A 22,929-nucleotide genomic window follows, 5' to 3' on the forward strand; every position below is an offset into this window, starting at 1 on the left:
GTTTATTCCGTATCAGTAATGAATAATATCGTTAATATCGGCAAGTTTGCGGCAATAACATAACCATGTCCACTTTGAGGGCACAGAAACGGAGATGGGCGCGCTTAGCTGCCAGTGACATAGAAACACATGGCGGGCATGTTGCAGAAACTGTGGCATTTGTCTTCACTACTATCCTAATAAGGCACGTTTCCGCTAAGGCTGGGCAAATATCTTAGCTGCGTTACAAATATCGGTGTATGGATAAGGTACGCTTCTAACGTATGAATGTAAACGTTTCTATCGTTGCCGCTCGTGATTTGTTGTGCGCCCAGGAGTGCAGATGAGAAGAATCGAAAGGCACTTTTTTGTTGTCGTTGCTGTTGTTGACCACCATTTTCATAACGCCTACAATTAATAAAGCCAAGGCAAGTTTGGTTGTAGCTTTTTTTTTCTTCATAGAAGTGCGGAAAGTGATGAAAGGAATGAAATGGGGCATCTGCTTAAGAATGCATGTTTAGTGCGTGCAGACCGCTTGGTAGGTCTTGAAGAGCCGTTTGCGTAGCATTTGACAGCATTCGACAGGTGGTAAGCGCGATCATCATTAGCTAGACTTGGCACACGACATATCAGTGCGGCAAGTTCGGGGTGCGGTCACTACACGGGAAAGAGAAAAAAATCGAATTTTTACGACAAAACTCAGTGGTGCGATAATTACGCAAGTGCGATCATTATGCAAGTAAATACTGTATTAACTAGGTTTGACCGTATACAGTACGGTGTACTGTTGTTATTGGGAACTCCTAATTACTACACCAGCACTGAGTACAGCTCAGTTCTAGCAGGGTGTCTACTAACCGGGAAAACCGTAAATTCTCAACGATTTCGAATAGTCTGGAAATACTCAGGGAAAACTCGGGGAATTTGTGTTTATATCAGGGAAAATGAGCAGTAATTTTGTTGAAAGGGAACGAAAGCCGCGGTAATGCTGACTCGAGTAACAGAGAGGAATGGGAACGAATCCCTTCTGACGCCACGTTATCCGCTGGAGTAGCTGTCAGTGTGCCGTCAACGGCACACTTTCCTGACGCCTGATAATTCTGACGGCTTCGTGGCGCCACCAAGTCCCCCTTAGAGTCAACGTAGAAAAACGTCAGAAATTTCGGACGCGAGAACCCTTCGCCGTCCTAGTTTTCAGACTTCTTGCCGTGACCGCCGGTCCGAAACACCATTCATCAAAGCCACCACCATCGCCGCCATTTTGATTGCATGAAATTGATTTCATGCATTCTGCCTATCCTAGCATAGTGCAGGATATAGAAGTGATAGATAGGGTAAAGTACAGTGATCATAAGTTAGTGAGGGCTAGAATTTTCAGTTTGAACAGAAAAAGAGCAAAATTGGTTAAGAAAAACAGGTTAACTTAGAGGCAGTAAGGGTAATGTAATAGCAGACAAATTTAGGCTTGTACTTACAAGCAAATATGCAGCCTTAGAACTGAGAGGTGATGATCTTGGCATAGATGTAATGAATGAAAGCGTAACGAGGCTGGCTTCAGGAGCAGCAATTGAAGTGGGAGGCAAGGCACCAAGGCAACCAGTAGCCAAGCTCACCCAAGTAACAAAGGGCATAATAAAGAAACAAGAAATAAATAAGGCCACGGTGGCCGCATTTCGATGGGGGCGAAATGCGAAAACACCCGTGTACTTAGATTTAGGTGCACGTTAAAGAACCCCAGGTGGTCGAAATTTCCGGAGTCCTCCACCACGGCATGCCTCATAATCAGAAAGTGGTTTTGGCACGTAAAACCCCATAATTCAATTTTTAAAGAAATAAATAAATCGTCCATCTCAAGAGAAAAGATAGCATTCGCGGAACTGTCAAAACTGATCAACAAAGCGAGAATAAGTGATATACGAAATTATAACATGAGAAAGACTGAACAAGCCATAAAAAATGGACGCAGCCTAAAATCAGTGAGAGGGAAACTTGGCATAGTACAAACCAAGATGTATGCACTAAAGGGTAATCCGGGTAATATCAGAAATATCGTAGACATAGTAAAAGCAGCTGAAGAATTCCAGACTGACCTGTAGAGTATCAAGAGGAGTCAGGAGTACTCTATTCGAAACAATAATGAACAGCATACAGAAACTATTCCTATAACTAGGGATAAGGTCAGAAGGGCCTTACATGGCATGAAACTGGAAAAAGTGGCAGGAGAGGATGGAATAACAGTATATTTAATCAAAGAAAGAGGAGACATAATGCTACGAAAACTGGCTGCCCTCAATATGAAGTGTCTATCGACTGCAAGGGTCCCAGTAAACTGGAAGGATGCAAACATTATACTAATCCACAAAAAGGGAGATGTTAAAGAACTGAAAGAAACATAGACCCGTCAGCTTACTCCCAGCATTATATAAAATATTTACCAAAATAATCTCCAATAGAATAAGGGCGACATGGAACGTTAGTCAACCAAGGGAACAGGCTGGCTTCAGGAAAGGATACTCTACAATGGATCACATCCGTGTCATTAATCAGGTTATCGAGAAATCCGCAGAGTACAATGAGCCTCTCTATATGGCTTTAACAGATCACGAAAAAGCATTTCATTCAGTAGAGATACCAGCAGTCATAGAGGCATCGCGTAATCAAGGAGTACAGGCCATAAAGATTCCACAGCCACCTTAATTCTACTCAAGAAAATTAGGAAGATACCTATAAAGAAAACGCAACAAACACTGACACTAAGGCCAACATAGGGGAAATTACTTGTGCTGAACAAAGGAAATAAAGAAATGATCAATTAGTGGAAATTAAAGTGGATGAAAAAACAACTTGCCGCAGGTGGGAGCCGAACCCACAACCTTCGCATTTCGCGTGCGATGCTCTACCAAGTGAGCTACCGCGGCGGCGTTTCCCCATCCACTTTCTTGGGTATTTATGCGTACTAGTAGAACCCTGGGAGTGTTAGCCAGCGCCACCAATCATAGACCTTGGCGGCGGACATGGAACGTCGTTTTTGCCGCAGGCGTCACGAGAACGTGATCTTTTTCGGTGAAGGCAACTGGTCAATAAAACCACATATGCCACCTGAAGGCATCAATGCTGCCGGATTCGAGACCCTCGTTATGTAATAAACGAGAAGAAAGGGGGTTAAACGAGGGGTCCGATTTTTATTAGTCTTATCACGAGAAGCCAACAAACACTGACACCAAGGACAACATAGGGGAAATATACTTGTGCTCAATAAAGGAAATAAAGAGACGATCAATTAGTGGAAATTAAAGTGGATGAAAAAACAACTTGCCGCAGGTGGGAGCCGAACCCACAACCTTCGCATTTCGCGAAGGTTGTGGGTTGTAGGTATTTATGTGTTCTACTAGTACACGTAAATACCCAAGAAAGTGCATGGGGAAACGCAGCCGCGGTAGCTCAATTGGTAGAGCATCGCACGCGAAATGCGAAGGTTGTGGGTTCGGCTCCCGCCTGCGGCAAGTTGTTCTTTCATCCACTTTAATTTCCACTAATTGATCGTTTCTTTATTTCCTTTATTCAGCACAAGTAATTTCCCCTATGCTGTCCTTGGTGTCAGTGATTGTTGGCTTCTCATGATATGACTAATAAAAATCTGGCCCACGGTTAACCCCCTTTCTTCTCGTCTATAAAGAAAAGGGTCAGAGAAGGAGACACAATCTCTCCAATGCTCTTCACTGCGTGCTTGGATGAAATATTCAAGCTATTAAGCTGAGAAGGTTTAGGAGTAAGGATTGGTGATGAATACCTCAGCAGTCTTCGGTTTGCCGATGACATTGTTCTATTCATCAACACTGCGGATGAGTTACAACAAATGATTGAGAACCTAAACAGGGAGAGTGTAAGTGTGGGGCTGATTATTAATATGCCGTAGATAAAGATAATGATAAATAACCAGGAAAGGCAACAAGATTTTAAGATCGCAAGTCAGCCTCTGGAATCTGTGAAGAAGTATGTTTACCTAGGTCAACTAATTACAGGGAACCCTGACCATGAGAAGGAAATTCACAAAAGAATAAGAAGGGCTGGTTCGCATACGGCAGACATTGTGAGCTCCTGAGTGGGAGCTTACCGTTATCATTGAAAAGGAAGCCACACAATCAGTGCATTTTACCGGTGCTGACACATGCGGCAGAGACTTGGAGGCTGACAAAGAAGCTTGAGACAAGCTAGGGACCGCACAAAGAGCGATGGAACGAAGAATGCTGGGCATAACTTTATGAACCAGAAAGAGAGTGGCTTGGACCATAGAGCAAACGGGTATAGATGATATTCTAATAGACATTAAGAGAAAAAAATGGCACTGAACAGGTCGTGTAATGCGCAGATTAGATAACCATTGGACCATTAGGGTGAGGGTACCATGAGAAGGGAAGCGCACTAGAGGGTGGCAGAAGACTAGTTGGTGCGACAAAACTGGGGAATTTGCGGATGCTACTCGGAATCGGTTGGTGCACGACAGGGCTAATTGGAGATTGCTCGGAGATGCCTTCGTCCTGAAGTGGACATAAATATGATGATGATAATAATAATAATAATAATAATAATAATAATAATAATAATAATAATAATAATGATGATGATGATGATGATGATGATGATGATGATGATGATGATGACTCAAACCGGCGCTCTCGCAGGCGGATCTGCTGGCAACGGTAGGCACCACCGTGGTAACGCTGGGCTTAACTGCTTCGACGTTCGCTATCAGGCGCCTTGCCGTTCTGCGCCGGGTTTTACATTGTAAGATTTCGCCGTTGTTAGCAACGGCACCCACTCCGCCTTCGTGGACCTCGCGATTTGTTTCGAAGCTCTAAATGCACAAAACATTCCAAATACGGTTTTTGAAAGTCAGCTTCCCTTCATTACAGCTGTGTTACGTAGTGGAGCATACGCGAAAGTATTGCGGTGACGCCTAACAAGTGTCGTGAGGGGGCAATTGCCATGGGGCGCAGTATGCATTGCTTAATTATATATGCGTGCACCCGCCATCTCCATTCACAGTACGAGCTCCAATATGCCTAATTAGTGTACTGGCAGGCCTTCTGAGCTTTTTCGCATATGCCTGCAGCGATTTGAGCCCTTAAAGGGCCCCTCACCAGGTCTGGCCATTTTGAGCCAAAAAGCGCCCTGCATACTATGCTCGGTAACGATCGTGTCTGCTAAGTATTACATCGCTACGCGCCGCGGAAAGAGCTCAAATTTCAAACCGAATGCCATCTGCGCTTCTCCTCGGGGGCGCCATGCTTCCAGTCGGAGAGCGGACGTAATTGTACAAGTACGCCTACGTACACCGCACTGCTGTGACGTCGCTCGTAGTGACACGTGACTTCGAGAATTATTTAAGACAACATCTGTTATTTGTGCAATCTGTTGCTTCAAAAGACGAAATAAGCTTTAAAGAAATAATAAAACACACTAACAGAAAGTCAGTGCGTTCTTGTTTTACTTTACACCGCTGTAAGGGAGGCTGTACTTCCGTTTCGTCTGCAGGTTCCTACGTCGTGCTGTCGCACGCGGACAACGAAACTATGTTATTTTCTTCAACGTTCGAGCTTGCGATCATGCTCCGTGATCCGCGTGTGTCTTCCTTAGTATTCGCGTTAGCATTGGCTCATACTTCTAGTCAGGTGTTATCTTGGGCAGAGCGCGATTTTGCGTGCTGCGCGAAACAGACGCGACAGTTCATGCGCGACGCCGTCAGCAGAAGTGCACCGCGCAGCAAGAAAGAGATGAGAAAAAAAAATGAAGGCGGGCCCGTGACATTTGCATCACGTGATCCTTGAACTCCGGTATGCATGGGAGAATTCAGGGAAAGAATTTCGCGTGCGGAGGCTCGACGGGGGAAGTGGAACGAGTGTCTCTCTTGGCAGCGGCCCTCGCCTCCTGAAATCATGGCTTCGGCACTGAAATATTTCTATCTCGGCTATTCGTGAACCAGTTTGAAAAACTTTTGCAGCAGTACGCTCCCTAGAGGGTACATAACCGAGATGCAGGTGTCCCTCATCCAAACGAAAATAAACTCTCTAAAGCTCTGAAACACAACACTCAGATGTTTTGCTTGGGCTGAGACTATGTCAGGACAGGAGGTTTACTTACCAACTGTTGAGAGAGAATCTCACTCATGACAAAGTTCAGGCCGCATACCAATGAGCTTGCTATGAGTCTATAGAAATTGCTCATATTCGAAGATAGTTTATTCTGTATGCATCTCCTTTTTATTCGTATTTGAGGATGTACGACTCGATTTGCAATGGTTTTTACTATTTTTTTAAAGCTACTTTATGCGCTGGGCACTTTACTAACTCCACCCTTCCGTTTTCTTTTTGAATAAAATAAACATTAATCTTTACTGTTTAAAGTGTATTACGTCGTGTTTTTTTTTCTTCTTTTTTTTACACGCTTAATAGACAGCGGCAGCATCGGGCGACATGGAGTCAAACCGTCTTGACCTAAAACGAAGTTCAGTGTCACTCGGGGAATTTTCGCAAAGGCACTCGGGGAAAGTGGAAAACAGCGAATTTGGAAATGTTAACTTGGTAGACACTGTGGGTCTAGTACACAAAGGTCCAGAAAGAACTTTTTAGCGGTAATTTTTTGAATAGAATCAAGTGCTTATTTTACTCTTAAACTAATAAAATTTTGACATTCTGTCATAATGAATTCAAACGAGGTTCTCATTTCATGGTGGACCTGTGTTTTGTCGCAGTTTTATTTATTGCACAGAAAGTTTTGCTTTCCAGTATTTCTCCAGAATATGGAAGGGTAGTCCCAAAATTAGAACAGGTTGGTTATCATCAGGAGAATTTAGGTCAATGATCAAACAGCCACGCATCACGTGACTATCCCCGCGCATAGCGCGCACAGCCAGCGCTGACGGTTAAGAACATGTGCCGTCCACACTCTTTCAATGGCAGGTTTAGGGCTAATTATTCGGCACCTGCCAAAGGTTTTGAATCTGGAGGGTCACTGGTTGCTCACCCTCTCTTCTGTTCATAAATGCATACAACCGGCTTTTGACGCTAGTTCTTGCCGCGGAAATCCAAAGCTGGTCTTGTGACGAGTTGCTCAAAGCTACGAAAAGAGACTGTGCGTCACAAACGGCATCAGGAACGAGAGGCCGCCGTAAGATGCGTCGCAAGCAAAGTGGCTTCCGCGAACGACTTTGTTGCCATACCAAGCACTTGCCTTTCTTTGTGAGGCAGCTTGTGGGCAGGGTTGCCAGATCACTCCAACCACAGGCAGCCAAATGTAGCGAAAAGCGAAACTTTTGGGTAGCCCAAAATATCCAAAGAGCTTTGTATTTTTGTGCAGACATTTCATAAGCATATCGAATTCATTTTCGGCAATAATACCTACATATTCATTTTCCCACGCATGACCTCGGCACTCATCGTCACGGATGCCATGCGGCACGGACAAGAGATGCTGCACAAGCGCCAGGAATGCAGAAACGGAAGCACGGAGGCAAATTCACGATAAGGCAAATGCAGTCTTTATTGCAAATGCACTGTTTTATTTTTTCCAGAGCACCAAGAAATCACGAAAAGAACAACACGCATATAGCACCGCGCAATAAACGCGCTAAGCAATGGCATGCATTCAGGCTTTCAGTATTATTACTTACAGCTCATGATAATTTCGCTTGACACCACACAATGCACTAAATTAAACACTGCGAAGAATTGCAAGACAATGTCCAACACAATAGATGGTGGTTGGTACAATACCTAGTGCGATATATATATACATAAAAAAAGTATGCTGATGTCACGTAGTAGTGACGTGTAAAGAACGCAGTAGCAATACTGTGGAAGACGAAATTTACTTTTATTGGGCGCACCTATACCCATAAAAACAGGCTACACTTAAAGAACAGCGACAGCGGCGAAGACAGTCGGCGATCATCAAAATCTGATCAGCGGGGCAAGCGCGTCGGCTTTCATACATCAGTCGTCGAATGCTCCAGACTAATAGCTGGGAATTCCACGTGTTTTGCATAAAATTCTATACTATTTGGCGTCGCGCGTGCATGCAATCAGATTACACAAGGTTCGGTGACATACAGCGGATGGAACCGTCGATAACATTCCAGAAACTTCCGATACATGCAGGCGCGTCCTGCGTTGTGCGATAAGTGTTGTTAGGCGCAGAAACGAGGTCGCCCGATGAACATAAACGAGTACCCCTGTCAATACGATTAAAGGGAAGCTGAAAGGTTTTCCAGAAGAAATGATGATGCAGCGCCGAGTAGGCCTATAATAGTCGAGGCAGTTTGGCCGTGACAAAAATTCACTGTTGGTTGCTTTGGCAACGGGCTGCAAACCTTTGTGGAATGCGTGCCTCTAATATGTTAGTTCAATTGTGACCGATGATTTGAGTTTGCGTGTGCCGGTTAGACTGACGACCTTTAAAGCTGCATAACGTCTGTCGTCGTGGCCCTAACACAACCTGCATTCCTATCATCATCTATAGTTTGGTCCATTTACGCACACGCTTTCGGAATTTACGAAATGTGCACTTTTCTTGCTGTTGCCTTTACTGGCATCTCGTTATCATTGCGATCGGTCATGTAGATCGTTAATAGAATGCCATTATATTAAATTTTTCAGTTAGTTTAATCCCGACCGAAGGTTCCAGCCAGCATCCGTGTTTGTCTGTTGGCCTAGACTCGTTATTTCGATGCCAAATTTGGCCTTCGCTGAATAATTCCAACTTGAGTGGTAAACATGCACGCGCCTGACCTCGAAGGGGGCGCCAATAGCAACCCCGTTAAGAAACGGTGAAGGCCTTGAACACACATCATCATCCACCAGAAATGCCTATTATCAGCCTTCCCTAGTATGACTTTACAGCAAAAACGATAGAGCGCATCAAATGGTTACGGTGTTCACTCAATTCGGATCGCTCTCTCTCTCTCTCTCTCTGTGCATTTGAAGATTGGTCTGAATATTGCCTGCACGTGATGCAATCGGATACAATGCAAAACCGCAAGCGATGGCAGCGGTTCTCATTGTCACGTATCACGACGACATTGATGACGTGCTACTTTGTGTTTGATTACAAAAGCTCATTCTAAAGATCTTTGTGTTTGTTACGAAGTCGTTTCTTAAGCGTAGAATATCAAACCCAATGGACTGTATGAAGCACGTGTTGTGGTTTGTAGCAATTAAGATTGAGTAACACCTAATGATGGACCGTTAAGTGTAAATTTCTATTCTCTGAAGGTAAAGTTTGCTGATTTCGCCTTTTCATATTGCCATAAGAGGAGCCCCCCCCCCCCCATGCTACGCTTTTCTCGCTAAAATAAAAGAAAGATGGGTGCACATTAGATTTCTACTTTGAACACGGAATGTGGGTGCAAGTTAGAATTGTCCAATTACTGATGAATAAATAAGCAGTTCCTGGGCTTTTCTTTTTTTCTGCGTCCTGTTAAATAAAGCTTGCGGCATAGCTTAACTTGTTCAGTTCTGCAGAGGTCAAATCAAGAGAAGTCATCTGTATGTGTGGAGATGTTGCCCGGTTTTACTGGTAAACTTCTTTCGGTAAGGAGGAGGAGGAGGATAAACATTTATTTTTAAAAAGAGGAAAGGACAAGCCGGTGTCTTTCTGCTTGTGCGCGAGGCGCCCTTAGTCCACGGCTCCTGCTGTCTCCCGGTCCCGCCACAGCAGTTACTGCAGGTTACGAGGGTCCGAACTAGTCAGCACGGCCTCCCACTGCTCGGGTGTGGGGTTGGGTATTTGTGGGGCTGCCTTCACGTTGGGGCACGCCCAGGTGGTGTGATATAGGGAAGCGTAATTGTTACAAAAGGGACATTTGTATGAATATAGTGTGGGGTGTGTGGCGTGTAGTCTGCTTACATAGGGGTATAGATCGGTTTGTAATTGTCGACATGTTACGGCGTCTTAACGTGAGAGGGTCTTGTTTTGAGGTGAGTATTGTCGTCTGTTCAATCTGTGGTGTTGTAGTATGGCGTTTTAATATAACGGTACGGGCTCCATAGATGCGGTTGGATCCCTCTCTTGCAAACTTTTGTAGCCGAGATTGCATGTTACATACAACCTAATCAGCATCATGTATAGGTGCACCGCTCTTATTTTTTCTTAAATGAATGAAAATTACTGCATGTTGTGATTTCGCGAACGCCTTTCTCATGTGCACCTGTTGCGTGTTTTGCAATGCGCAGGAGTAAGGACCGTCCGCGCTCCAGGGAGAGGCACCGGTCACCAGAGAGATCGCTACCGAGACAAGGAGAGTGAGCACCGCAGTCGCCAATAAGTGGCCCTCTTCACCACCGCACGGTAAGCATTAGCCGTGTTTCTTTTTCTACTTGAAATTCAGTTCAGTACGCCACTATTTACTTGGGTCGAACTCGCTAAAGCACGACATGGGCATTAGAATAAAAACCAAAACGGCCCTTAGGTTGTGACCTAATCCCTCCCCCTTATCATGAAACCTTGTTTCCAACTTCGGACGCTGTGTGTCGCCATACTACAGGGGCTCTTGCACGCGCCAGATGCTTGTCATAACAAAATGAGGCCTGGGGGAATGGGAATTGGGTGGAAAAATTTTATTTTTTCATGTGGAAAAAAATCGCTACTTCTTTCTTGAAATAGCCTGGTAAGGTAAGTGTACAAGACATTGCAATTTCCGGTTATGGTCATAACAAATTCGTGCAAGTGAAATTTGAATAAGTACATCTATTGTAAAAACCACTTTTCTAAAGCAAACCATAGTTTTCAGCAGAAAGAAGCATCGTGTGTTAGCTAGAGCTTTCGTAAAATACCACGCACTGAGCTCACAGCATCAGAGGGAGGCTTTGCTTAATGTGCCTTAGTCTTGAACCCTTTCTTGACTGGAGGCTTGAGACTAGAAGAAAAAAAAATGAAAATAAAGTACGGAACGTGGTTTCATCAGCTGTAGGACGAAAAGAGAGAGAGAAAGAAGAGGACAGTGAAATGCACAGATTTGGAAAGGAAACAGCTATCATGCAAAGCACGACACCCACCTAGAATTTCAACTTGTGACGGCAATGAAGCGGTGACCAACAGATTGCCGGACTACCGATGCGCTGATGATGTGTCCGTAATCGTCCAAAATCCCAACATTCACTTGGATACGGTAAGTGCGGTAACACCTCAGGCTGATCTGCAAGACATACAAAGGAGGGCAGTTTCTGGTGTTGAGCTTTTAGTTTGGAGTGGAGAGGGGAAGGCCTTGGTCTAGGCAACAGACTGCATGCTTATTTTTCATTATTCATATGACATACATATTTGCAAACAAACTGACTCTACGTCCCAGCCTTGCAAAAGTGTATGTCCAGTGAAGCTGTTGAAAACCACCACTGCAACTACTGGGGGTTTATGCAACGCTTTATTGCTTTAGAGTAATGGTAACTGTGACAGCACGCTGCCCCCCATAGCGGTGCTGCAACAACATTGAAGTCATTTGATCGGCTGGTTCTCTTATATACGAAAGGCTAGGAACGTCGCTCCTCACGTTGCATGCTACCATCACTGTGGCAGCTTGCGCAGCAATAATCGTTACCTGGAAATGATAACAATGCCAAGCTACGTGCTTGGCATTGTTATCAGGAGCGCCTTATCAATTATGTGGTTTGGATGATCGCTTTATGCTTGTTCTTTATTGAAATGTATACTGTTCTGTATACGTTGCATGAGCGATCCCAGAGAATGTCTGCACTGTTCACTAAGTTTTGCTAACTGCTTGAAGCCTGTGCCACACTGGGGTAGGGGCAAATGCTCTTGTCTTAGCACTGTCGCCAGGATCGGCCCACAATTTTGCCGATAGATGCGAACACGAAAAATGGTGACCAACTAGAGGCTAACAGCTTCGCTGTAAAATCAAAATCCAGCCTGCTTGAAGCACCAATACTTTAGTGTGCGACTGGGCAGCCCGCTCGCCCTGAGTGGACTGCCCACTCATAAGGAAAGCAGGTTAAACTGTATTGAGCGAACCGATAGCATTGGCCGTGCACAATTGTGTGGAGAGCACCAAACACTTCATGAATTAGTTCGGTAGAAAACTGGCCTGGCACCTCCTGCACTCTCAACAGGCTCCGAAAGCATGGGGATTCAATTTTTTTTTGTTTACCACCCGCTATTTGTTACCGGAATCTCGTCAAACCCACAACCTCGTGCTATCAAGCCACACTGCACAAACCCTGTACACAATGAATCAAACGGCAGCATAGAGGCATTTCAGTGTTCCACTGGTGAAGCAAATGGCAATGCAGGCCATCGTGAAACAAGCTAAGGGTGCATACACATTGAACCTGCCGGTGCCATGCTGTCGGTAGTACTCATCGCTTTCTCTCTCTACTTAAGGGCAAGGGTTCATTGAGCAGAATGCAATTGTGTATTTTTTCATTGAGTGATAATTGAGCAAAGCATATTGTTTCGGAAAGAATGGCTTGTGGCCTAACTAGAGAGAGGGGTTAGGGAATGGGAGAACGTGGGGAGAACTACTCGCGTACATAAGCACTAGGTGTCAAACAACCTGAGCCTGAATTACGTGGGAACTGAACCGAAACCAATATTCTCGGGGAATACCTGAATAAGAAAAAGATTCACACGCTCCTTTAGCAACTCCTTGCGACTCACTGAAATCGTATGTCAATGAGATGTTAGCTAATTTTGACACTGATAGTTACGAAACACTTGCACTTCTGAACTTTGCTTCCTACAAGCCAAACTTCCATTTTTTTGTTTTATTCCACGATAGAACTCCAGTGCCACACATCAGCGTGACGTTACGGATTTAAATGCATTTATGTTGTGGTACAATGGAAATTCGTGAAACTTGCCAAGTTCACTCTTTGGCTCTACTACAATACAATGTAGGCCCAGTTTACCGATAAAAGTAAATAAATAAATAAATAAATAAATAAATAATAGATCCGTGCAGGACACCGTCAAAATTCATGACTTGATGTTAAGCTGGTGCGGAAGCTTTAGTCGAAATTTAAAGGAGACCCACACTTTACAGGCAACGGGACCGTTGTCTGGGCAGATAGCCGAAGCGTATTTCATACACTATAGTGGTAACACGCGCGTTAGCAGGGCACTTCTGTATTTTAGCTGAAAGAAGAGATTAATTTCATTTACGCCTCGTGACGCTTTCGCCTCTTCTGTTCAAGTGATCAAGCTACAATGAAGAGGAAAATCATTTGTGGTATGTTAGCAAATTACCCTCCACCTATGCCAAGAACTGAAAAAAGAAGCCACTCTTGCCGCGAGAACGCCAGCATGGTAAGCCTGTACAGATGCGCAAACGAAAGACTGGTGGTGCCGTCGCCGTGAAGCGAAACTCCTGTACCAGCCAGCAGTGACGTCTCCTCGAACCTAGTTGTACTTCTATATGTAAAATTGTCTGTGTTGTATCCTAGAAAAGTCAACTTTGGAAGTTTCAAGGATTTTTGCACAACCGCAATGGCCGAAATCCACAAGAAAAATTATGCAGATCCCACGTACTGCGGGAATCGATGTAAGCGAAGCTTACCGTGCTGGATGCTTTGATTGACGATAATTAGTGGTGGTGTTGGCGGCTAAAGCCTAATTTCTTCAACATTTAGGCTACCACGAGAGGGGCTTGTTAAACATTACCTTGCAGGTACCACTGCTTTTTGTCTGCGTAGTACATAGAACGCACAGGGAGAGATGTTTACTTGGGGCGTTGTAGTGTGTCATATTTTATAACCACTGAGAGGGTTGAAGGTTGTCATTTCTTCACATGGCACATCGCATTGTGGCAGAACTAGAAAACTTGAATTGGATTATGGGGCTGTACGTTCCGGAACCAGACTCGGACAATGAGGCAAGCCGCAGTGGCGTACTCCGGTATAATTTTGACACCGTGATGTTCTTTAACGTGTCCCAAAATCTAAGTGCAGGTGCGTTTGCTATTTCGCCCCCGTCGAAATGCGGCTGCCTCGGTTGGGATGGAATCCACGACCTCTAGCAATGTCATAGCCGTAAAGCTATCGCGGCGGGCACAGAAGTGTTGATTTGACGGTCGACTGCTTCCGTAGTGTCTGCTGGACTTAATTAACACGGCTCAGCTTCTGCATGCCCTGCTTAAGTTGCCCGCTTGACATATTTGCATGCAGTTTATTTTTTAGAAATAGCAGCAAGGTACTGTACCGTACCAATTATTTAAGCTTGGCCTGTTTCCTTGCAACTGCTCACCTCTCCCCTCTCGTATATGGGAACTGCCTCTTCTCCCTCTCCTTCTCTCTACAGTCATTTCTGCGTCCCCTCTGGCCTGCAGAGGGGACGCGGAGGGAACGCGCTTCAGTTTCTGGTAGGCTTCTGAGGGTGCGTATGGATAATTATAGTTGTCAAGAGGCTAATGTGGCGACGACCAGGGAGCTCCAGAAGGCACTGTGCGCATTCGACTCGGTGGGGGGAAAACGAGTTTCTCCCTTCGCCTTTACCGTCTTACTCGCGAATCTCATGCACGATCTGAACCACCCCCCGACGCGGTGTGCGCGACAGCAGCAGTGGGAAAGTCGAAGGAAGAGGCAAAGAACGCTTCGCTATAAAACAAAAATCCGAGGACACCCAATCACTTAAGAGTTGTGAATGCGAAAGCACTTACAAGACAGGTTTAATTTAACATTACCATAATATCAGGGTTAAATGAAACGGCGTTACCGTTCCGCAAACGAACTTTGCAGAAAGCGAGTTCTGGTATAGCGTAGCTTACGCGTGGAACGCTATGCTATTCCGCTTTGAATCTCGCATACATGGTCACCTAAGTGAATCTATCTGTGCATGACTTCGGAAAGCGCGAAAGTGGAAGCCAGGACCACTTTATAATTGTGCTTTCCATGTCCAGCGATCTACGGTGAACGGTACAACCAGTACAAGCTGTATACCATAGCCTCCGAAATATTCCAATCTCGGAGGTCATGTGCCATCGCCGCGCTTATCTCCCGACCCAAACGATAGGTGACCGATAAGGGAGATGGGAAGAGAAAAAATAGAAATTCAACAAAAACAATCTGAATAACAGGTAATTTTTAAACTTCCCTTAACGAAAACAAAAATCTAAGCTGTTCGTCATCCTAGAATTTCAAAATGCGCTAAATATTGCTGTCGGACAGCCTTTTGAATCATTTAGTCTAGTTAAAAGGGGTTCAAGGCCTGCAAGTATTAGTCGTGAATGTATATATCGACGCTTCCAAAGACAAGAAGAATGGGTGTATGTTATGCCGATGTATATCGCCGAACCATCTTTGCGCACTGGCCACCAAGCACTATGCTCCGCTAAGTTCACCGTTGACAACTTAACAAATTGATGGCCGCCGTCTACTGATGACTTACCAGTTTATATCAATTATGAGTGCGCTATTAGCGTTCCAATTCGGTGACGAAGGTTGCCCTTCCAGGACGACTAAAAGAAATGCCGGTTTCCTTTCCGGCGTGAACTTTCTGAATGCTTCTTTAATGGCCCGCTGAAGTCTGCGGTCGCCTCCGTAGCCACTTCATGGAAATCTGTGAATTCGTAATCAACAGTGATCTATCTTCCCGAGTCCTTACAGCTTCTTATCCACTTCTTATACGAATTTTATCACTGATGTCAAAAATGTATACTTCGTGCATTTATTTTAGAAAAGGCAGTGAAAGAAGAATGACTACAGACAACAGCTTTCGGCAACATATCGAAGCTTTATCTCGAATGGCGGCCTAATCAAGGCGCGGGAAGCAGCGTGTGCTTCCTTGCAACTTTTGAATTCGCAGTCATAAACGATGAGAATTATGCCCAAAGAATATTGGATGGCCACTTAAATTGGGCAACCCCAGACAACTGCTATGCATTATACAGCATGCTCCAAAGACAGTACACACAGGCGACACATGGACCTTTGCGAAATATTAGGGGGCGCCACGCTTATCTACGGTCCTCAGTTGAGGAGAGATGTAGATTATCTGACACTCAGTGTTCTGGGATTAGCGAATATTTTTGCGAAGCGTTACGATATCTCCATGAATCAACGTACCAGAGGTTTGAAGTCAGCCGCCCGTGTTTAACCCCCCCCCCCCCATAGGGAAACAGCAAATAAGTTTAAAGTTGTAATATATTCTCTCAAAACTTTACTTTCGCCATATTAGAGTGGTTTATATAATTTTTTTTTGATGTTTCACTTTATGAATGTCGCGACAGAGCCGCTGCAGTTAGTGACGTCACGCATTTCAAGATATTTTTCCACGTTTGGGCCGCTGCGGTTAAGTATACGATGTTGAAACTCCTGAAGTGCATTTTTTGGCTGTATTACAAAAGAATGTAGTCCACCTTCACCGATAAAATCTAGGCCCAGGCAGATGCCGTCAAATTGCATTTTCAAAATCAAATCTGGTTCGCAAAGTTCAATGCGCCATCTACCCCGGTTTTGCTCTTTGGTGTCTTTTCGGGTCCCCTCGCCTGACACGATTTTTCTTTTAAGTAAGTGAAACGGAATTTTCTAATGCAGCTCAGGTTTTTTTAATCTTTGGTGTGCCTTTAAAATCACTCCGAAATTATTTTTCTGCCATCGCAATCAGTCGGTAGGGCAGGCCATCATTGCGATCACCGAGAGGCAAATTCAAGTGCGCTGCGTAACGCGTCTAATATTAGGTTTTAAACATCTGCATCGCAGCATATCGCAGTGGCATCGTTCCGCACGTTTACACCCGTCTCTGCCCACTCTACGTGGAGTATGTGAGCGATGTCACTCATTCGAGAGATCGATGTCTGACTGGCTTTCCACACGAGGTCATCGAGAGTGTTTGGATTAATGCCGCCTACATTAGGCTTATTTTCAATGGCACACGTATACACGCACAGTAACTAGTGCGCCTTCGAAAAGAAATACACAAATGCAATATATGAAGAGGTTTCTTTAAAACAATAGCGCGCTTTAACCTGAAAATGCATGAGGATCGATCGTCTGCTACAGCTTGCGACGAAAGGAGTTGGGGCATTGAATTATAGCGGGAAAGCGTTCCGTACGACAGGCGAAATTCTTATCGGTTCCACAAAAATTGTATCGGAGACCCTTCGTTCTACAGTTGTAAACATTTTACGAGTGTCAAGATGGACATCTTTCAACCATACGTTGAACGCGTTGAACCCTTTCAACGATACGTTGAAAGGAATTGACAACTGACCGGAATGTGTTGTGAGACGTTGATGGAAATGAATTTACCATGACTTACAGTGATAGAATCCAGCACGCTGTTCGCGATTTAATTAGGGATTATAATTTTAATTTGGCAGAGGAAGTCTGAAAAACCAGTAAGTGGCGAGACCTGGCGCTGAAATAATGGCACTTCGGATGTATTCTGCGAGTAAGTCATACAGTAAGCACATAAGTCAACTGTTATTAAGTACAGCATAATTCTTGCTTAAAATTCCAGTTAATATATGGCATTCGCACAGTATTCTATGCTTCGGGAAGCAAAACGCACGCGTGGCTACGGCAACACGCTGAACTCCGTATCTCGTGCTTGGTTTTCCATCCTGGCGTTAACAGCGCAAAAGGTAGACGGGACTAAAACCGCTGCATCCACGCGCCACCGCCGCTTTCTTAGGTACCGACAACCTTTGTTGAGCGCCGCCTTTTGCCCTCACACCAAATCCGGTTCCGGCATTTCCGGTTCCGGCACTTCCGGTTCCGGCGTTTCCGCTTCCTGGAGTTGCGCTGCGGGAATTTCCGCTTTGACTGCTGTTAGACGATGGTGAGACGGCCGCGCGTGCTTAGCAGAGCTGTGGCAGCCACCACGAGAAGAATGCAAAGGTGACAGGCTGTTGTATTCCGCTGAAGTAGTAGATCGCGGACGCTGTTTTCCAAATGCACGAAAAACGGCAGTGGTCTCCGAGCACCCAGGCGCTACATCCCGTTGTACGTTGTCTCTCGTGGGACAAACCATCGCAGGTTGGCGAGAAGCAGCGAACACGATCATATCGCTGATTACAATAGGCTGTGCTTCTTGGACGGAATCGCATTCAGAGTTTAAACCGCAGCTGGTACAATTAAAGCATCTCCATCGACGCAAAAGTGAACAACGCTAAAATAAACACATAGCGTCACTTCCACTCGGAACAGGAAAGGCACATTCACACCGAAAGCGGAGCGTCTAAGCGGACAAGCGGATTTTCAAAGCGGCGAGCCGGCGAGCGCCCGCGCCTGTTCAGACCGGCCGCGTTGTCTGGCTATCCGCGCCGCCGGGAAGGAGGGGCATCTCACAATTTCTTTAGCAATTTCAAGGACGTGGCGCCATCTCGCGGCACTTTGGGTTTGTGCGCGCACTTTCGATATTTTTTTCTTCGTGGGTCGGCGCGCTCCCGTCCGCTATCTTCTGCAAAATAAGCGACGACACGGCGCCGTGTCGTCGTTTTATACCTCCTTTTGTCCTTGTCTTGTGTTGCGCTGTAACAAACCTTACTGTAAATCCCAACCAACTGGCCCAACTTGGCGTTTTGACGCTTTTGAATAACAGAAGCGAAAAGCCCAGAGAAAGACATTCGTTTACATTCATTCACCAACGCTTCCGCAGTGTCGCGTTCTGATTGGCTGCGGCCAAAGCGGCCAACTTATCCGCGCGGAAAAAATCGGTCCAGGCGCGATCCGGCCAAGCGGCCGCGTATTTTCCGCAAAGCGGAAAATCCGCGGCCGCTTGGCCGGATCCGCTTGTCCGCTCCGCCTTCGGTGTGAACGTGCCTGAAGCTGCAGCTAAGTGAGTTCCGCTTGACGCCGGAAGCAAGGGGGTGAATGGGAGAGGTGTGCGGAGGAGGAGGGTAGGTTGGCGCTACTTAACCTGGTCGGCGAAAACGTTTATGGAGGGGCTTTAGACGGGACACGAGGCGAGAAGACGACACAACAAGCTCTGCCGCTCATTTCTGAAACTCATTTCCGCAAATGAGGACGTACCTTTACACATGAATCTAAAAAAAAATAGTAATGTGTAAATGCAGCTTTTGCAGCACGCTTGTACACAACGTAACAAACTTACGTAATATATAAATTGACATATCGAATTTGTCTACTTTCAATGATCTAATGGATGCCGTTTAACGGCCGTCATATCTGTTCTTGACGGAGAGCTATTAATTTATAAACCTCATGTTTCTATAATTTTTTCGAGCGTTCGAATTTTTGAAAATTCTTTCGACAAAATTCCGGCCCTAAATCGAACTTAGAACGGCAGAAAGCTGAGCTAGTCGCTAAGGATTCATTGTGCAAAAAAGAGGTGAGGCGTGCAGACAGGACACAAGAGTAGAGGAGTGGAAGCAGAAGCGGCGTTCGTGCTGTCCACTTCTCTACTCTTGCGTCCTGTCTGCACACCTTACCTCTCTTCTGCCTAAATCAAAATTCCGCTCCCAGCAGTCACTATAATTTAACTTTATCGCTCGGATGCATTAAATTTCATTAAAATCGGTCCAGAAGTTATCTCAGAAAAACGTTTTTTTTTTTTCGTTGAACAGGCCGCGTAGGAGTTGGGCCCGAGCTAAATATAACGCTGGGTGCCTCTATGCGCGCCTCCTGCCCCGCTCCGTACACAGGGTGGCCTCATTCTTTGAACGGATCGTTTCTGCGCCGCCCGCCTTTTTCCATCACACTTTCAACGGCCACCACGTTGCGAATTTTGCAAGATAACCAGGTGCTGCGCGCTGCGGTTCTCTTCTCTAATACTTCGACAAATGGCTGGCGATTGTTTTCAAGTTCCAGACATCGAAAACGAATTAGGCTACTATGGACGGTGAAGATTAAACAGTACAATTACGTTGACGCCAACAAATGCCTCGTGTCCGTGGGCAATGCGAGTAGGCCTTACAAAAATACCTAATAACATTATTTAGAACTTCTACCAACTTTCTGTTTGCTTTACTGACAGTCTACTTACATTTACATTCTGGTAGCATTTGTTCATACACTGTCAAAACACTTGTTTCTTACTTTTGTATAAAGAATATTTTAAGTACACCGTTAAAAGACTTCCTTCTCACTTTTGTATAAAGAATATTTTAAATAAGCCTTAAAAGACTTCCTTCATACTTTTGCACATATAATATTTTAAAGGGCCCCTGAAACCGTTCGGACAAATTTTGTAGACGCGTACGGTACAGCTTAAGCAGAACATTCGCACCACAATTTAAGTGAAGCGTTACGTATTAATGGAGCTACAAGCGATTAGAAGTTACCCTCCTCCCTAGCCATGCTTTTCCTCCTCAACTCGTTCGCCGAGCGAGCGGGGCTAAGCTCCGCCTTCATTGGTTAAGCGTCACGATGCGCCGTCACATCGTCCACTCCCGGTTGTTTTGGAGCCGGCCCCCGCCCGCGCGAGACCTCTCCGCTAGCCGCTTGGCGGTCGACCCCAAGCGAGAGCTAATGAAGCAGCTTGCGTTGCGAGCATTCTGTCATTCTGACGTGTCTTGTACTCCTGTAGCCACAGGCAAGCTGGTCATTTCGGCAAATGACTGGAGGCATAAACTCAAGCTGATGAAGGAACTTTAGCGTAGACGTACGTGAGCGGCCTGATCGGTCTGCACGGTCTATACACTTGTTGGCGCAGCGCTTAACCAGCCAAACAAAGCGCTAATATTGCTCTAACCAAGTGTAAAACATTAAAAACATTTATAAAAACAACGTGTTGATGATTACACTCCTGCGAAAAATACGCACCTGCAGCATACAGTTCGTTGCTGCTACTGTGTATGGTTGAGCTCTGTGCCACCAGGTGGCTGCACCATGCAGACCATTCACATTTGCTCTGCTGCTCATCTCATGGCTCATGCCGTTACGGCACAGTCAAGCGGCCAGACTCTGTCCCCTTGCGCTTGTGTTTGCCCTAATACCGGACTCGCGAAACGCTATTGCGCTAGTAATCTTCCGGTGTAAAGTGACGGCCACAAACGCGCAAATCCTGGCGCCGATCGGATAGCAGCAGTCCGATGCGCAGCAGCCAGTTCGCTCGTACGCTGCCTTGAAGAAGGACACGATGTCGCAGCTTGACATATTGCCAGTCGCTACGTTTGCAGTCCACAAGGTAACGAAGTCGAATCATAGTGCTCGCGAAAAGACTGAGACCGACCCTGACCGCGGAGCTGTCGTCAAAATGGAGTACGTTGTAACACAAGCAGACGACACTTGCTGTGTGCCGGAAGTGCTTAAGCGTACCGAAAATTATTCTTGTGCATTCTCTTTATGTTACTTTGTTTTCATAAAAACAAATTAACTAACATTCCAACTATTACGAAGATCAGTTGTTTACCATAAAGTTGGAAAAATTATCGACACGCGCCCTTGTCAGCCAATCGGATAGCTCGCCCCACTGACGTCGTATGGGTGATTTCGGTCATATGGGTAGGGGCGGCTTAAAATTCCACCGAGCAGTGTGCTGCGATCGGCAGCGATGTGCATGTTTAAAACTTTAGAATAAATTACACGCTTTATGCGGGGCACTTAGATGTGTCAATTAATGATCAGAAGGACATACTCTAACGACTCAGTACGTTTCTAGAAAATGGTCAAAAGCGTTTCAGGGTCCCTTTAAGTGCCCCATCAACATGTCTTCTAGCTTTTGTCTATATAACAACTTTCGTACTGCGTCAGAAGGCTCGTTACTTTTGTGTAAAGAATGTTTTACAACACATCATCAAACTATTTTTTTTCTGAAGGACATGTATCCTCAGTACGTCCACAGCTCGTACTGTTTGACGAAAAATATTTAGAATGGGAAGTAACTTGAGAGTTCTTGATATTTTTTTCTAACACACATTAGTGCCGATATATGACATACTCAGGAATCAAGCTCTTTGTTTTAAATCGTAGCCCCAATCGAAGTCGGTAGCGATTTATTGTTGACGGAGTGCTACTAAAATTTTTAAAGAAATATGTTCGTTAACTGTTAGAACTAATCTTTTTAAAGGTTCTACTGGACTACGTGAGCGTGCGGTGACGTCAGCACACTCCGAGAAATTTGTTTCCGCTACACCACCTGACCGGTGTGATAGCTGAGTACTGTGCAGGCCGCGCACCAGTTGCACAGCTTTATCCCCGCCTTGGGGCTGGTTAATTAAAAGCCGATTTACGCTTGAGCCGTGACGCGCGCGGTCGTGCAGAAAACAGCACATTTCGCACACTGGTTCACAAATTTTGGTATACACTGGGCTCGCACATGCCGTGTAAACCGAAATGTGTGTACCAGTCTGCGAAATGCGCAAATTTTCACCCGACCACATGCGTTCGGGCAGGCGGGTGGTGCGGCGTGGGGCTCGAGCGTAAATCGGCCCTTACCACGCACTGCTACTGCAAGGCCACCAATTAGCTTTGCAACGAGGTAATCAGATCAGCGCACTCCGCGCTATAAATAGTACGCCCTAAGCTGGGACGTGTCAGCACAGTAATAATAATAATAATATTTGGGGTTTTACGTGCCAAAACCACTTTCTGATTATGAGGCACGCCGTAGTGGAGGACTCCGGAAATTTTGACCACCTGGGGTTCTTTAACGTGCACCTAAATCTAAGCACACGGGTGTTTTCGCATTTCGCCCCCATCGAAATGCGGCCGCCGTGGCCGGGATTCGATCCCGCGACCTCGTGCTCAGCAGCCCAACACCATAGCCACTGAGCAACCACGGCGGGTGTGTCAGCACAGTAGCGTCGCGATACAGCTGCTGCTGAGTGAGCGCGAGTTTCCACCTGAGTAAGCGCACAGGTCGAACAGAAAGAAAAGCTGAACTCTGTGCAGGTAACACCTTTCTGTGAAAAAAAGAAAGAAAGTACTCTTACTCTATAAAAAAAATGTAGCTTTGTACGCGTCCCTATTCGCGCGCTTTCGTCCCTGTCTCCTACCGACGGCTTCTGCACATTAAAGGTAACTAATAGGACGTTGCATCAAA

General features: G+C 45.5%; 1 protein-coding gene across 4 annotated transcripts in view; it reads right to left on the reverse strand.

Moving 5' to 3' along the window:
• Nucleotides 1–22,929, reverse strand: part of LOC142577907 (uncharacterized) — a 108,212-nt gene that overhangs the window by 79,578 nt on the left and 5,705 nt on the right. Inside the window, exons 3-4 of one of the 4 annotated variants that reach the window (XM_075687334.1) lie at nucleotides 11,031–11,170; nucleotides 10,576–10,891 (exon numbers count right to left, since the gene is read on the reverse strand). The exons of 2 other annotated variants lie outside the window; for them this stretch is intronic. In XM_075687334.1, the coding sequence (XP_075543449.1) occupies nucleotides 11,039–11,170 (132 nt within the window). In that variant the 3' untranslated portion in view covers nucleotides 10,576–10,891; nucleotides 11,031–11,038. Of the gene's footprint in view, nucleotides 1–10,575; nucleotides 10,940–11,030; nucleotides 11,171–22,929 lie in introns of those variants that run through there. One more of the 4 variants, XM_075687335.1, reaches the window with a different exon arrangement.

The sequence above is a fragment of the Dermacentor variabilis genome, chromosome 4, assembly GCF_050947875.1.
Source record: "Dermacentor variabilis isolate Ectoservices chromosome 4, ASM5094787v1, whole genome shotgun sequence".
NCBI lineage: Eukaryota > Metazoa > Arthropoda > Arachnida > Ixodida > Ixodidae > Dermacentor > Dermacentor variabilis.